At 43.1% G+C, this 16,697-nt stretch overlaps 1 protein-coding gene and 1 long non-coding RNA gene across 3 annotated transcripts in view; both read left to right on the top strand.

The window, feature by feature from the left end:
• The window catches only part of plxnb1b (plexin b1b), a 109,004-nt gene that overhangs the window by 60,824 nt on the left and 31,483 nt on the right, over nt 1–16,697 (top strand). For both annotated transcript variants that reach the window (XM_085161044.1, XM_085161045.1), the window contains exons 2-4: nt 3,080–3,168; nt 5,791–6,955; nt 9,776–9,958. In XM_085161044.1, the coding sequence (XP_085017170.1) occupies nt 5,801–6,955; nt 9,776–9,958 (1,338 nt within the window). In that variant the 5' untranslated portion in view covers nt 3,080–3,168; nt 5,791–5,800. The remainder of the gene's footprint in view (nt 1–3,079; nt 3,169–5,790; nt 6,956–9,775; nt 9,959–16,697) is intronic.
• LOC146519227 (uncharacterized) lies at nt 9,965–15,677 on the top strand. Its single transcript, XR_014874293.1, has 2 exons — nt 9,965–12,895; nt 12,944–15,677. It is a non-coding gene; the product is annotated as an uncharacterized LOC146519227 (long non-coding RNA).

Below are 16,697 nucleotides of genomic sequence, written 5' to 3'. Positions count from 1 at the left end.
GTTTTAGACTGTTTGGGGAAATCTGTCATAAAAGCCATAATTGGGCTCATCTCCACAAAGTCTGCTTTGGTACTTGCACTAAATGTGTGTTTTATGTTTATGTTTGTTTTTGTTAATACTTTTGTACAGTAGACAGGAAGTACTGGGACTACTTATTGGTAGCGAGTGAATGGACTGGTTCTTAAATTGCACTTTTCTGATCTTCCTGAGCACTCAAAGCACTTTTAATTAGCCACTAGTGAGATAGCCATTGACTACTGGTCTTAGTTCCAGTGTAGCGAGGCTTTAATGATGGGTCATTGTATTAGTGTATATTCTGGGTGTAAATGTTACACTGCTGAAATGATGGGCCAACTCATCTCCCGTGAAACATATTTATTTTTACAGAAAACTGTAAAGACAGAAAAATGTCTGATTATTCAGTTCTTTCGGCGCGCAGGCCGTACGCTGCCTCTTCACCACTGACACTACTTCTTCTAGTGTAGCTGGCATTACTTTATACAAGTAGCTTATACAGTTTCATATTCACATGCACCACTCTTATAAACTGCTTAAATCACAAAAATACATTTTACTATACGCATGAATAACATAGTGAACTCTCATTACAGTTTTATCTTGTTTTTACTTCTGTTTTGATCTATTTATGAACCTGTCTTCTTAATAACTGTATTTATCAAACTAATCTCTTTCAAATAAATGTTTTTCTTACCATATTTTTATAGCATTCACTCTTCATGAACTAAACATAAAGCAATTCACATTTTCTCTTATTGTGCAAAATATATATCTTGTGGCTTTAACCCAAAAATACACCTGCAATGAACTCAAACTTTAGGTACAGTCTAACTCTTGGATCGGTACAGGCTAACAACTGGACCAACTTGGAAATTAGATCTATAGCTTAACATTCACCACAAACAAGACATTTATCATTAATCGCCACTGCTGTCTGTCACTTTTATAACGTCTGTTTATATTATCAACCACCCAGCTTACCTGTAAAGACAGAAAAATGTCTGATTAATCAGTTCTTTCGGCGCGCAGGCCGTACGCTGTCTCTTCACCAGTGACACTACTTCTTCTAGTGTAGCGTCAGCTACCGATGCGTACAGGACTGAGCGCCCTCTGCTGGTGGAACTTATACAACAGTAAAACTGACATTACAGTGGCCTTACTAAAAGAAAATGTCTCTGAGCATAAAATGGGGGGCTACTATTTTCATGTCTCTGTCGTTAAGATAGTGCCACATAAAGCTTAAAAAAGTGTATTTTTCTAGCTTTTTTGTATTTCCAAATGTCTTTAGGTGCCTGCATCTTTCATAACTGCTGGGAAAGTGCATATTTTATTGCTACTGTATATTCAAGATGTGAGTGAGGAGACTAGAACAAGACTGGAGTCCATTACATAAAAGAACATTTAGATAAAAGCAATTACAGGCACATATTTCTTCGCTCTTACATCTGGCGGATGCCCAAGGCTGCTGAAGTTAGAAGGCTTCCACTCCGAGTCCAAATGTAGGGGAATTGAATCAGGAGTCCATTTTCTCGTTCTCAGGTGTCTGAAACTCTGAAGTTGAGTCTGATTGGATTATTTGATGCAGGAATGGGAAACCTTTTCTACATTTCTGTGAGTGTCACAGCGGTCCAGTTCACTGTGCTTTTGGCTTTTTGTTTTGCAGCTTTGTGAAAATAGTAGATCGCTAACTGGGGCCTGCAAAGTCGAAGGGTTAGAGAACACATCCCTTAATTCTAACGCTGTTACAGTAATGTTAGTTTAACTTGGTAATCCTGGAAAAAGAAAGCCATGAATGTGCCCGTCATTTCTGCCTCTGCTCTGTTAGGCTTGTAACTGCTTCCCAAGTATAATCCTCACAGGGAACTTTCCCCCAGGGAGCTGCAGCTTTATAAATAAGATATAAACACTAGCTTCCCCCACCCTCAGGGGTCAAAGGAGCCTGTGTTTAGGTTTATATGGGATCATTCCCAGCTCAGTCACCAAATGAATCTGCATGCTTGACCTCATTGGCTGTGCAGGAAGATGCATGTTGTTGGATGGAAAATCAGAAACATTTGGATGAGAATTGACATTTGGTAACATGTGTATATAATGTGTGATATAAAGTGTCCATGATGATGATGATGATATTATTATTATTAGTAGTAGTAGTAGTAGTATTAATAACAATATGTATATGATGATGCTGTCCTTGGGCTCTTACCAGACCTTTACCCTCATTCTCATATATAGGAGATTTCCACCAACAAAGCAAGCTTTCTAATGCTCTTAATCTGGCAGGGGAAAAGGTGTGTGTGTGTGTGTGTGTGTGTGTGTGTGTGTGTGTGTGTGTACGTGTGTGTGTGTGTGTGTGTGTGTGTGTACACTGGTTGAAGCTCAGCCTCTTCAGTGGAATGAATAGCGTCTTTTTCCCAATCTCCCTTTCGGATAAGCCTGAACTCGTAAGAGAGAAATCTGTGCCAGCAGTGGAGTGCAGGCAGGCTGTGGAGGAGGAGAGGTAATGAGCAGCCATATACTGTATGAAGAAGAAAGTCAAGCTTTTAATGTCATTTAACAATAATAACTGAGTAAACGCTGTAGACTTGAGGTAGAAATGAGAGTTTGTGGTGTATAAACATGCCGTCCTGTTTTACCTCCTGCCAACTTGTTTTTCTGGCAGAGACTTGGAAGGTTTTGTACCTTGTATCCTAGCAATAAGAGAGGATTGAGTACTGGGAAAGTGTGTGACACTGAAAACCGCTCTTGGACTGGCATCGCTTGGCTTGGCTCCTACTGCAAGGTTTTCATTTAGTTTTTTCTGATTTTGGTTTTATTTTAAACACACAAACGGATGTAGTCTGTCAGATACGGGTCTGACTGGAATTTCAATGAAAATGAGCTTCCCACAGCATTCTTTGGACTGTGGTGGTACTCAGAAATACTAGGTGCTGGAGCCCCAGAGGCAAACACACATGCTTCATTGGCCTGCGTTAATATCCTTTTAGATGTGTCGTCGCTCCGCTTGTCGCACCGTCTAAGAATAGAGAATAATGATATATCTTCTGTTTGCTTTGTGTTGCAGGTTGTATCCAGAACTATGTGTTTTTAAACCCAAGCTGCTGGGAGGTCAAGAGGTGAGATGCCTCTATAAAACACCACTGGAAACAAATGGTGAGAAGCTGATGTGTCCTATGGTCTATTTCTAGTAGTCCTTCTGTTTGAAATAATCAAACTTAATGGGAGGGTCATAAAGTCCAAAAATAGACACGGTGTCTTCTTATGTAACTGTGAGTTTTATGAGTTGCCCTTACATGGTGGAATGAACAGGTTTCCATACAAACAAGGCTTACATACAGCAGCATTTAATATAGGTTAGAATTAGTAGTTAGGAGACTAGACTAATACAATTACATCTGTAGTCTTGACACATACAGTGAACTGTATAGACTGGACAGTGGTTCTTCAGCCGACATCTCCTCAGCATAACCATGTTTAATATCCACAAAACTTAAAGAGGTTATACACACACAATACGGTAATATTATGTTGAAGCACAGTACGTATCACTGCGCGAGGCTCCTGCCTACGAGAGCCGTAATGCTCCGACAATCCATCAAGCGGTGCGGCTTCGTAGCTTAGCAATAAGAGCTTACGAAAGTCGTAATAAAACATTTTTTTGACAGATTTTCGAGCCCCGTGTACATAAAATCGTTTCGAGGTCAGTAAACACAACCAGAGTTCATACATAAGGGGCACTGTCGATTTTCCAGAAAATCAAAGGATTGATTTTAAGTGGACGTGTCTGTGAAGGTTCATCCAGGTCATCGTAGTCAAAGGAGCTTGCACAGAAAAGTGTCTGGACTTGAAGATGTTTCACCTCTCATCCGAGAAGCTTCTTCAGTTCTAAGGTCAAATGGCGAAGAGTTCCAGATTTAAACCCAGTGGGAGTTTCCCCCCAAAGAGGGAAAAAAGGACCCCCTGATGATCCTCTAATCGCCTGAGCCAAGGTGTGAAACTGGGTGTGGGTCCCAATCAGCCAGGGTTTCGGGTGAGCTCGTTGTGAAACCTGGCCCCACCTTATCATGTGATTTCCTGAGGCCTTATTTTCTGAAAAACACGGTAATAACGACGGCCCGCTAGCATGCTCTACCAAAAATAGTGCTTTGTTGTGTATCTGACGGGCGAAAGCTAAACCAGTTCCACACCACTGAGGTTGCAGCATTTTTACAAACCAATTCTGGTTCATCTGTTTTATTCAACGATCCACTTTCGCCCTTCTTATTCTCCGTCGCCGTCATGCTTTTTCCGCCATGTGCGTATGAAAACAAAGGCACTGTGCATGCACGTTTCACCCATATTCTATCGCGATATTTCATTTTCTTATCATTGCCGAACATTATACCGGTTTTACCGTGAACATTATGATATGGCCCAGCCCTAGTCACACTTACTTGATTTAGATAATCAATAAGATGGTAATATTAGACAACACGAGTAAATTCAAAATCCAATTAATTTATTAAGCGAAAAAAGGTCCAAACCTTCCTCCTCCTGTGTGAAAAAGGGAACTGACTGCAAGGAAGGAAAAACTCCCTTTTAACAGGAAGAAACCTCCAGCAGAACCAGGCTCAGGGAGGGGCGGGGCCATCTGCTGTGATTGGTTGGGGTGAGAGAAGGAAGACAGGATAAAGACATGCTGTGGAAGAGAGACAGAGGTTAATAACAGATATGATTCAGTGCAGAGAGGTCTGTTAATACATAGTGAGTGAGAAAGGTGACTGGAAAGGAAAAACTCAATGCATCATGGGAATCCCCGGCAGCCTACGTCTATTGCAGCATAACTAAGGGAGGATTCAGGGTCACCTGGTCCAGCCCTAACTATATGCTTTAGCAAAAAGGAAAGTTTTAAGCCTAATCTTAAAAGTAGAGATAGTGTCTGTCTCCTGAATCCAAACTGGAAGCTGGTTCCACAGAAGAGGGGCCTGAAAACTGAAGGCTCTGCCTCCCATTCTACTTTGCTAACATTGGCTTATGCTGTAACTGTTACAGCAGCCATAATATACAAGTATAAGTAAATATATTTCCCAAGGACAAGAAAGTCTTACCAGATGTTGGTAACCACACGTCCAATCCACACATGCAAAGACATCAAACCATAGACGTCCATAAATTAAGTGTAATAATGAGAAATGACACAGGGAAAAACGTACTGGATGACTCTTCTGGTAACTCTTTTCACTCCTCTGTTTGAAATTTGACGGGGAGCACCTGGTCGCGGCCGGCTTTTCCGGATTATGGCCTCAACAATGCTCACTGGTACCTTCAGGAGTTTAGAAATTCTTCTGTAACAAATCCCATCAGTATGTTTTACAAGAATAAGGTTGTGAAGGTCTTGAGAGAGCTCATCATGAGATGTTTCATAATTGGGCTCCACTACAGTAGCTTTGCATGATTCACGATTCAAAAAATATCTTTATCTGTGTTGGTCTTGAGTCTTTGAGCTCATCTGCCTCAAAAAGATGTTTTTCACTGTCATGTTGAGATAAGTTTGTTCTGATTTGTTGTCCTTTGCAAATAAAGGACAACTAGGTCATGATTAATATTAATATATACACCACTAAACATTAAAGTTCAGTAAGGTCTCGTGTTTCAAATCATAATTGTGTTGTCAAAAAGAGATTAAAAATAGATGTGTGGATGCTTTCTAAAGTAAGTTCTGTTATGTGTGGATCCAGGATATAACTTCTGTGTCTGGATATTCTCTGACATCCTGTGTTTTGTTCTTTCCCTCAGCTCTGCCGCCATGCCTCTGGGGATGGTGCGTCTTTCGTCGTCGGCAGTCAAAACGCTGCTTTCTCTCCTGCTGCTGGCCACTGGCTGTCCCTTAATGTTATTCCCTATTGGCACTGTCCAAGGATCAGACTCATTCCCATCCAATTTTTATCCTACGTTTATCCGAAATGACACTCTGTTTGAGCACCTGGCCCTGCATCCTGACCCCGACGTGGGTCGGGTCTACGTCGGGGCCCGAAATCGCCTGTTCCAGTTGGATCCCTCCCTCCAACCTGAGCTGCAGGATGCCACAGGCCCCGTCACAGACAGCCGGGATTGCTTACCTCCTGTAACTGAGACCAACTGTCCTCAGGCCCGAGAAACTAGCAACCACAACAAGCTCTTGTTGGTCAATCCTTACTCTATGGAACTTATAACCTGCGGCAGTGTCAACCAAGGAATTTGCCAGAAGCGTAGCCTGGATTCTGTGGATCAGGTGCTTTTTTCCACAGAGAGGCCGGTGGATACTCAGTACGTAGCGGCGAATCACCCTAATGTTAGTACTGTTGGGCTTGTGGTTCGCTCTCATCCGGACAAGCAGCCCGTTTTGTTTGTGGGTCGGGGTTACACCAGCAGCCATCCGCCTATCTCCACGCGAAACCTCGCCCAGGATCCCATCTTTTCCTACGAAGAGACAGCCAAGTTGGCCGTGGCTGGCCGCCTCTCAGAGTACGATCATAATTTCGTTGCCTCATTCGCCCACCGTCAGCACGTGTACTTCCTTTTCTACAGAAGGGACCTAAAGTCGCCGTCGCGCGAGTACCGTACCTACATCTCTCGTGTGTGTTTGGATGATCAGGCCTATTACTCCTATGTGGAAGTACCGCTGACGTGTCGTTCAAGGACGGGTAAAATTTACAACCTCTTGCAAGCTGTCCAGCTGGGCGTGTCCAAAGAAGACGTGGGGGGCCGGGCTTCAGAGACGCTAGTTGGTGTTTTCTCCACTCGATTGGCTTCAAATCGGCCCAGCGAGGAGTCGGCTCTTTGCATGTTTAACCTTGAAGATGTAGACCGCAGGATCAACTCCACCAGAGACTTTTGCTATACGCAGATGGGTAAAGAAGCAGGAGTGGAGGCAGCCTACATTGAATATGACGTCAAATCCAACTGTGCCAATCTGCCAGAGGTGAGCTCAGCTGTTGAATCAGCTGGTTTTTGCTCAACTAACTAACTTTGTTTCACCCTAACAAAGTTAGGGTGAAACACTTGCTATTTTCACCCTAACTTTTTAGTTTAGTGCTATTTCTGCACTAAACTGAAGTCTTATCTCTTGTTGTGCAGATATTGTGAAACTTGCATTAGAAGAGTTTCTTCTGTGAAGCTGGTCAGCGTTCAGTGACAGCGTTCAGTGACAGAGCTCTGCTCCCGCGTCACTGTGTAATTGTAGGTTTGTGTCTGAGAGAGTGTTGCTAAAAGGAAAAATTACTGCCTACAAGAATAATGATAGCCTTCCATTATATTGTGTAAAAATGTAATTTGTGGTTATGAAGACCTTCCTTCTCCCTGGACGATTTTCTTTCCTGTGAATGGAAATGTGCACACAAACTGGAAGTGAACGCAGTAAACCATTAACTGTGAAAGCTAATACGCAGTGCACCACCACACACCTTGTTTTCATCATTCTGTTTGCAGAAGAACGTGTTGTTGTACTCTAGTGATGACTCTCCTGAGTGAAAGCTAATGTTAGTGCATCTGCGCACAGCAGTCCTCTTCCAAGAGAGTGATCTCCATACAAGACAGGAACTGAAATTTAATGTAATTTCTTTCTAAGAGACGGATGTAATGCAACCTCTTAAATCCAGCTGACTTTTTGCATGTATCCTTGTGAACACTGAATTTGGACAGAATGCTTGACATCCCTCTGTTGTCGTTCTCTCGTTTGCAGTAGATGTGAGAAACCTGTGCAGCCACACAGCCGATTGTCTTGAGGGGAGAATCTATAGCAGGTGGTGCAGTTTAATACAATTACTGGTCAGAGAGGATCGATTGAGGCATTAGCTGTACTTAGTGGGGTGGAGTTGGTAGTGTTTAACAAGGCCTGACAAAGAGGGATAAAGAAAGACGAGAGAGAGAGCAAGATTAAGGGATACAGGCATGATGGCTGTATCCCAATTCAGGGTCTGCAGCCTTAAAGTACGCAGCCTCAACGATCCTCAAGGGCCGCGTACTTAAAGACCGCTAAGGCCGGAAGTGCGAGGCTTGTGAAATGGGACGGTCTAGCCTCCGTTGCGCTGCCCAGGTTGCCTAGCAACCATGATACTAACAGCTGGAAACGTTTCATACAGCTTTGTTTGACAGAAATGAAGGAGAAAATCTTTTGTTCATTTGTTTGTTTGTTTCTACATGAGCTTTGATCATTCTCTGATTAAGCTCAGCTATTGAACGGCGTATATTTTAAAGTAAAGGCTTTAAAACCAAGTTAGTACAAACGTCACTAATGTCACATAACTTTGCCGACATGTGGCCAACAGTAATGTTTTAATGTTCTTCGTTATTAAACATTTGCACATAAATAAGTGACATAATATTCAGTACTTAAAGTTCACTCTTCGGGCGCCCCTCATCCGCCGTTTTTTTTGGCAAAATTATCCACACCCACCGCCGCGCTATGCATTCTGGGATATGTTGGGCCACGAAGTCTACACCGCCACGTCCTTAAAATTCAGGGAAATGAAGGACGCATTTGAGGGCCGCATTTCGAGCAGCCTTCGAATTGGGACAGCCTTCGTCGCGTCGCTGTGACGTAATCGGCCTTAAAATGCGGCCTTTAAGGCTGCAGACCCTGAATTGGGATACAGCCATAGTGTGACAGAGAAATGTGTTTTTGAGTCCAGGTAAATCGTAGCAAAGCAGTTATAGGCGAACAATGGGGAGGCATCTGGAGCTGAAAAGAGACGTAATATGATGAGGATGTCAAATCATCCTTCATCCCCGTTCACTGTTTGCCACAATGCTCCATCTGTACCAGTGACAGAGTCTCACACCAGCTCTGAACCACTGGAAACGGCTTTTTTTAAATGCTGATCAGGATTTGTGACTCATGCCTGACATTAGTGGCTGGAATGCACTTCAAGTGATCTTTTGACCTTATGGTTACTCTCTTAAAGTTTTACTGTCCATATAATTTATGGCTAAAAGTCCGGATGATCTAGTGTGCACAGCACTCATCTGTATGCAGAGTCCTATCAGCCAAACCAGCAGGTCACATGCAAGCATGCAGGCATGTTCCTAGACTGGGCGTCATAACTTTAGAGCTCTATTCTTAGCATGCAGCGTTCTTTGTTTGTTTTCCCCGAATGCCTCGGTTCTCCCGATGTGGACAAAGCAGGCCCTTAATTAGCTTAATCAGTCCTCTGTGAAGCTCCCCATATGGTCAGCGACATGTTCGCAGTCAGGCTCAAAGCTGTGTGCAGTGGCTACATCTGAAAACATGTTTTTACTGAGCTTCTCTTAGGATGAAGCCAAAAAAGGAATCTATTCATAACGCCACACCAGCCAACAACACGCGGTCCATCAAAACAAGTAGCGCTCGACAGGCCGGGCTCAGGTTCATCCCCTCTATTTCCTATCGTTAGGACAACCAGTGATGAAGCAATGACCCCGATGTAACATTCTTGTGGAAAAATAAATGGCCTGGAACAAAAAACAACTGCCCTGCAGCCAGAGCGAGGACTCCAGCCAGAGCGACACTGTGGAGGAAAAGCAAATATTGTGTTATAGTAGTTTTAGTTTGTTCCCAAACCCTTTCACAATAAATCCTGCTGTGATTTTACTGCAGTAGCAGCGCTGCTGTTATATTTTTGGCTACTGGCTTAATAACAGCTCACCCGAGGGCTTCTTTGTGCACAACACTAGCTGAAGAGTTTACATTTAATTTGTTCTTTATTTGTGTTTTGCTTGAACACGGACTGCAAACTGATTTTCTCTCCTGTTCCCCCACTGTTAGAATACCCTGGATGCCTACCCCTGCGGCTCCGACCACACCCCCAGCCCCATGGCCAGCCGGATTCCTGTGGAAGTAGAAACCATATTAGACAGCCCTTCTGCCCGTCTGACTGCTGTGGCTGTCAGCAGCAGAGTGGGACATACCATCGCCTTCCTGGGAGACTCCAAAGGGAACTTACACAAGGTAACATAGCTCATTGTGTTTCAGGACATGCACAGACAGGTCGAGCTTGGATTCTGGTCTTAAGAAGGAGCATTTTGTGCCAACTTTGATGTTCTGGACAGATTGTGGTGGAATGCTGAAAAAAACGGTCTTTCGTGCTCATTATTTTGACTTCAAACCCTGAACCGCAGTAACATGCTGGGTGTATTAACTGTAGTACATATGCAGAGATCAGCTCAGCAAACATTGAGCTCACGTCTTCCCTCTGGTCACCTCCAGACACTGGCTGCTCTCTACTGTCAGCCATGCAGGTCTGAAATCTTTGTGTTTACAGACAGACGGGCTACACTTGGTACAGCCGGAGTAATCTCTGCAACATAATCCTGCTGGCGGTGGAGTTTCTAGCTGCAGTCTTATCTTTTTAAAAGTGTGCTGATTAGAGGTGGAAATCACCATACATCTCACGATACAATATTATCACAATACTTAATGCACGATACGATATTATTGCAATTTTTAAAAATATTTTGCGATATTCAGATTCTGTACATAAAGGTAAACTTTATCAATATTCATTTTCTCTAATATCAAAGTCTCACACTCAGTCTTTCTCTCATTTCAGTTTTATTGTTGACAAACTGAACGGTTTGTATTACAGTCTAGTCCAACTTAACTGAATCAACCATCTGGTACAATTATAGCTATTCTGAACTATGCAGTTTATGAAAACTATGCAGCCCCTTCAGCAACTGAAGAATTTGAAAGTAAATTAAAACAAAATATAATTTTACATTAAATAAAAAAGTTTTAAACTTAATTAAAATAAAACATGTCTTAAATTGAAATAAGTAAACTGTCATGTTTGGACAGTGAAGGAATGTCAGGATTCTTGCTCAGAAAAAGGATCAACATGCTCTGAAGTCAGAGCACAAAAACCTTTTTTGTAACAAAGTATCGATTTCTGCTGTCCCTGTATCGATACATTATTAGCAAACAAAATATCACCATGCTACACAGTATCGATTTTTCCCCCACCCCTAGTGCTGAAACATGAGACCAGTGCAGAAAAATAAACACCTAATCCATCCACTGATGTGCTTCTGTGTTTTTAGCCATTCGTATGTTTAATACCACACTGCTCCATGAGAGAATTTGTTTATAATCTTTCCTCTCTTGCTTGATGCTGTTTATTTAAACCTAAAAGAGCTTTTTAAATGCAAATCGAGCCAGTAACTGGACTTTATTAATATCACTTTTAGCCACTGAAACTATTTTTTGTTCGATAATTCAAGTTAATAAATTTAATGTGGTTAAAAAAATAATGATGATGTTATTAATTATTTTCTGCTTTTTTGTAAATACTAAATTAAAATTCATGATAATAATTTTTTAGCCTTAAAAATATCATTTTGATTAAAGAGCTTGTGCTGGTGGATTAACCATCACAGAAACATACAGTTGATATTTACATAAACTTTAGAAAAAACACAAACTTTTTTTGTTTCAGATCCATAAATATTCACTGTCAGAATAAGGAGAGAAAAATGTATTTATTTTTTTTTATTACTTTCCTTTGTATTTGGGAGAATTGCCCCAAAACTGTTTCCCGTATCCCTCCACAAGCTTTCCACAGCAGTTTGCTGGGATCTCGGCCCACTCCTCTCGACAGAACTGGTGTAACTGGGTCAGGTTTGTGGGCCTTCTTGCCTTTTCAGTGCTGCCCACAAATTTTCTCTGGGATTGAGACTTTGTGTGGCCACTTCAGCACCTTGACTTTGTCGTCCTTAAGACATTTGTAACTCATTTGGAGGTATGCTTGGGGTCATTGTCCATTTGGAAGACACATTTGCTTCCTTCAACTTCCTGGCTGATGATGCATTTTGTGAAGTGCACCAGTCCCGTCTGCAGGATGCTGCCACCCCCGTGCTTCACAGTCAGGATGGTGTTCCCCCTTTTCCTCTATGGAATAATCTGGAGTTAATAAACTTAGTGTATGTATACTTCTGACTTTGGTGAAAGTAATAATAAAATACACAACAATGTTCTCTGTCTTTACTCTGACATTTCACAAATACGGGGCAGCACGGTGGTTAGCACTGTTGCCGCACAGCAAGAAGGTCCTGAGTTCAATTCCACCATCAGGCTGGATGTTCTCCCCGTGTTTGCGTGGGTTCCCTCCGGGTACTCCGGCTTCCTCCCACCGTCCAAAGACATGCAGCTTGTGGGGATAGGTTAGTTGGATAATCCAAATTGCCACTAGGTATGAATGTGAGTGCGAATGATTGTCTGTCCCTGTGTGTTAGCCCTGCGACAGACTGGCGACCTGTCCAGGGTGTACCCCGCCTCTCGCCCTATGACAGCTGGGATAGGCTCCAGCGCCCCTGAAAAGGATAACCGGAAGCGAATGGATGGATGGATTTCACAAATACGACAAATATGTTAATATTTATTAATCTAAAACAAAAAATTACTCTGATTTTATGTTTGACAGTAAAGAAAAAAGGATTTTTTCTGAAGTGTATGTAAATATCTGGTGTCAACTGTAAAAATCAATTACAGTAATTGCCATTGCTGTTAATTTAGGGCAGCTGTGGCATACAGCTTACAGGGTGGTGGTCTAATAAATTTGTTAAGCTCTGTGTACAAGTTTTGAATTAGATTATTTAATAAACCGGACCTCCGTGTCGTTCTAAAATAGCAAAGCATGAGAATGACTCCTGTCCATAAACACTTTTGATTTTGAACCTTGTTGCTCCTCTTCCTCAAAGACGCCGTGGTCGTTTTGAGTTTCCTCCTGCATCTGGACACAGAGATGTGCCTTTCCTGGTAGAGGTCTCCCTGCACTTCTTGGTTTGCCTGTTTTATGTATGTTGTACATCTTAACATGGCTGCATTAAAAGATTCAGGGGGACAAAACGCATTATAAATACCAGAAGTCCAAACGAGCTGGTTTTTGTTGTGTGTCGAGCAGTGTTGTTACCGATGCTACAAAAATACAGCCTTCAGTCTGAAAGCAAACAAAACCATCTTAAAGCTGAATGTCCACCTCTGTGCTCGTTGCCCCTGTTTAATCAAACCTGTTAAAGCTGCAAACGTGTGCGATATTTGGTGCAATCCTGTGAACTCTTTCTAGTCAGAGCTCTGTGACAGCGGGTCCCAAACATGAGAAATACAGACGCGTTTCATATTGAACGAACTGTAAGCTTTCGGCTCAGCGACTAGATTGTGTGAAGCGCGGTGGAGATGACGTGCTGTCGGTCAGATTTCAGAGGTACCTGAGTCATTCGGTGCTGTGGCTTCTGAGGGAGATCAGGGTGAAACTTGGTAACACATGAGGAAAGACAGACGATTCTTGTTGTTGGCGCAAACGACCATCAGAAAAAGCAACAAGATTAGAGTCTGCGTTTGAAGGAATGACGCCGACTTTGTTTGTTGCTGGCGAACCTAAAAACTGTAGAGAATTATGTTAGAATGATCTAAAATATGTTTTTATTTTGGTAAACAGTAACTTCAGCAACAAGATCAGTTGGCCCAGTAATTCCCTTGTTACGAGGAATTTATAGACCGTGAGCTCGTCTGCTCACAGTCGGCTCTTTGTGTGGTTTTCCTGAATGGTGACTTGTGGTCAGGGCCCCCTGCACAAGCAGAAACGGCACAATGACGCCTATTAACATGTTTTCTGTACGATTACGTCACACAAACCCAGCGAAACCTCAGAGAGCTCCACTTTTGTGCACTGTCATCGCTGACTGGCAGACACGCGCACTTCAAAACAGAGAGCCTCATTCAGGATTGAGTTATTGATCATGACAGCAGACAGTGTCAGTTTCATTAATGAGCACTTTGTCTGTGCAGCCGCAGACGGTCAAAATACATATATCACATGTATATGTGTGTGTGTGTGTTTGCTGTATGAATAAAAGGGGAAATTCCAACATGTGGAATCGGTTGAAGGTCTGAGGGTCAGGTTGTGGTGGATGAGCTGATGTGGTGACTCCACAATGGAGAGAAAATCTTTGGTATGTTTATTGAAGCCAAACTGACTTTATACTATGACGGTGTTTTTAGGTGCAGGTGCTCAAAGTGCGTTGAAATTTGCTGATTTTTAATTTCATCTACTGCGTCATTGTTTTTGCAGTACATGAAAGTGAAATGTTAAGGACTGAAATCCGTTTTACATCCAATCCGAGCGTCACAAAGTCAAACTCAAGCATCAGTATCGTGGCTTGTAGATGTGGCCTGATTGGTGAAAGCTTGCCCGTCTGGCCTCTAAGGCTACGTTCACACTGCAGGCGAAAGCGCATCAAATCCAACTTTTGTGACCCTATGTGACTCATATCCGATCATGGTGTGACAGTGTGAACGGCACAAATCCGATATTTTCAAATCCGATCTGGGTCACTTTCCTATGTGGTTCTGAATCCGATACATATCCGATGTTTTAGAAAGCGACTGCTGTTTGAACGGTCATGTCGCATTAAATCCGTCTTTTACGTCACTGACACAAGACAGACGCCAATTATCAGCGCCGGAGAAGACATCGTGAACGCTTCCTGGCCATCCGGTGAAACTGTTGGGAAGACAACGTTGGAGAAACGTGAACATTTTATTTGTACTGTATAATCTGCAGATTCTGACAGAAATCTGCAACTATCCTTTGAAGCACCGCTCCTCTAAAACAGCAGTAAGGATCATTATTAGGTTATTTACATTATTATGTAAATAACAAAATAACTTAAAGCAAAAATTGGGAAACGTAAAGTCCGAAGTCTTTATATTAAGAGCCATCAGTCAAACAATACTGTTGCTCTGGGTCTAAACAGAGCGCGTTGTGTGTGACGTCTTCTTTTGCGCATGCGGCCGCTTTGAGCGTTCACACTAGAGCGCGTTTGCTGTCACATTTTATTTGTAGTGTGAACAAGCAGACAAGAAAATCGGATTTGATCAAAAAATCGGAATTGAGCATCAAGACCTGCAGTGTGAACGTAGCCTAAGACGGTCTTTTTATACGCGGCCTGTTCCTGCCAGTGAGCTGAATGAGCTTCCAGTCATTTCTTTTCAGTACCACTGTTGGTGCCCCCACTCCAACTATTTTGAGACAGTTTTCTGCCATCAAATTCAAACTGAGCTCAGAGCTTTTGCAGGATACTAAACTTTTTTGATTTGATTGTTTTTCTTGTGTTTCTTTGCTGATAAAATGTGGCTTTGTGAGATCTGCCAAACAGCTGAATCCTGTTTTTATTTACATCTTGTGCAGGATGCCAACTTGTTTTGGAATCGAGCTTTTACTCTATGTAAGCACAGAAATGATCGTGGGGTATAAACAGAGTTGGTTTAGCTCTGCATTATCTTCTAATTGAGACGTGGTTTGTACAGAATCACTGATCTGTTTAACTGCAACTGTGCAGACTCCGGGTCGGGGATGAGTTCCTGCCCCAAGTGGAGGAGTTCAAGTATCTCGGGGTCTTGTTCGCGAGTGATGGGAGAAGGGAGCCGGAGATCGACAGACGGATTGGTGCTGCAGCTGCAGTAATGCGGACGCTGCAGCGGTCCGTCGTGGTGAAGAGGGAGCTTAGTGTAAAAGCAAAGCTCTCAATTTACCGGTCGATCTACGTCCCTACCCTCACCTATGGCCACGAGCTGTGGGTAGTGACCGAAAGGACGAGATCGCGGATACAAGCGGCAGAAATGAGCTTCCTCCGAAGGGTGGCTGGCCTCTCCCTTAGAGATAGGGTGAGAAGTTTGGCCATCCGGGAGGGGCTCAGAGTAGAGCCGCTGCTGCTCCACATCGAAAGGAGCCAGCTGAGGTGGTTTGGGCATCTGACAAGGATGCCTCCTGGGCACCTCCTGGGTGAGGTGTTCCAGGCATGTCCCACCGGGAGGAGGCCCCGGGGCAGACCCAGGACACGCTGGAGAGATTATATCTCTCGGCTGGCCTGGGAACGCCTTGGTGTTCCCCCGGATAAGCTGGAGGAGGTGGCTGGGGAGAGGGAGGTCTGGGCCTCTCTGCTTAGGCTGCTGCCCCCACGACCCGGCCTCGGATAAAGCAGATGAAGATGGATGGATGGAAATATGTGTGGATGGACAAACCTTTGTAGCCATTTTCACATATGCACTGTAGCTTTGTTTACGTGCTGTCTTCACCCATAGAGACTGTACTGCTCTTCGACCAGTGCTTTGGTCACAGTGTGATCTCTGCATCTGTTTGATGTAACACAATGTGTGGAGTGAACTTCACCTCCTAAACTTTCATAAATAAATATAAAAACATCAAAGCTAGTATCATTCACTCTGAACAAATCTGATGTGTTCACACTCAAAGGTTGAAAAATAGCCCAACACAAACAAGTTAACCTTTGGTTTGATAAGTCATGTTGGTAGTTTAAGTGTGATATGCAAACAGCCTTCTGATGTGGTGTCGGTCAGTTTGAGAGATGGACGAGCTCACACTGGGGTGTTTCTCACAGGTTCCACCCACTGCCACCCACATCATTTCTGAATCTCTAGAGGCTGCTGATGTAAGAGTTTCTTGCTGGTGACCAGTTACAGACGGCAGCTCTACACTGGTGAAAATATCTCACCCAGTTGAAGTAGAAGTTAAACCTGGCAAGTGTCCCAGTAACTGAGGTCTGATAGTGTGAAAATGTTGCCTCTCTTGTTCCTGTTGTGAGAACAGCTCCAGTTTCTGACCTGATGGCTGCTGTGTTTAGAGATAAATCTGTTTTTGGAAAAAGACGGAGACTTTCCACAAGTGTGTGAA

The sequence above is a fragment of the Neolamprologus multifasciatus genome, chromosome 5 (genome assembly GCF_963576455.1).
Source record: "Neolamprologus multifasciatus chromosome 5, fNeoMul1.2, whole genome shotgun sequence".
NCBI classification, from domain to species: Eukaryota; Metazoa; Chordata; class Actinopteri; order Cichliformes; family Cichlidae; genus Neolamprologus; species Neolamprologus multifasciatus.
Note: the sequence above shows the minus strand (reverse complement) of the source record. Positions and strands in the feature narration are given on the sequence as shown.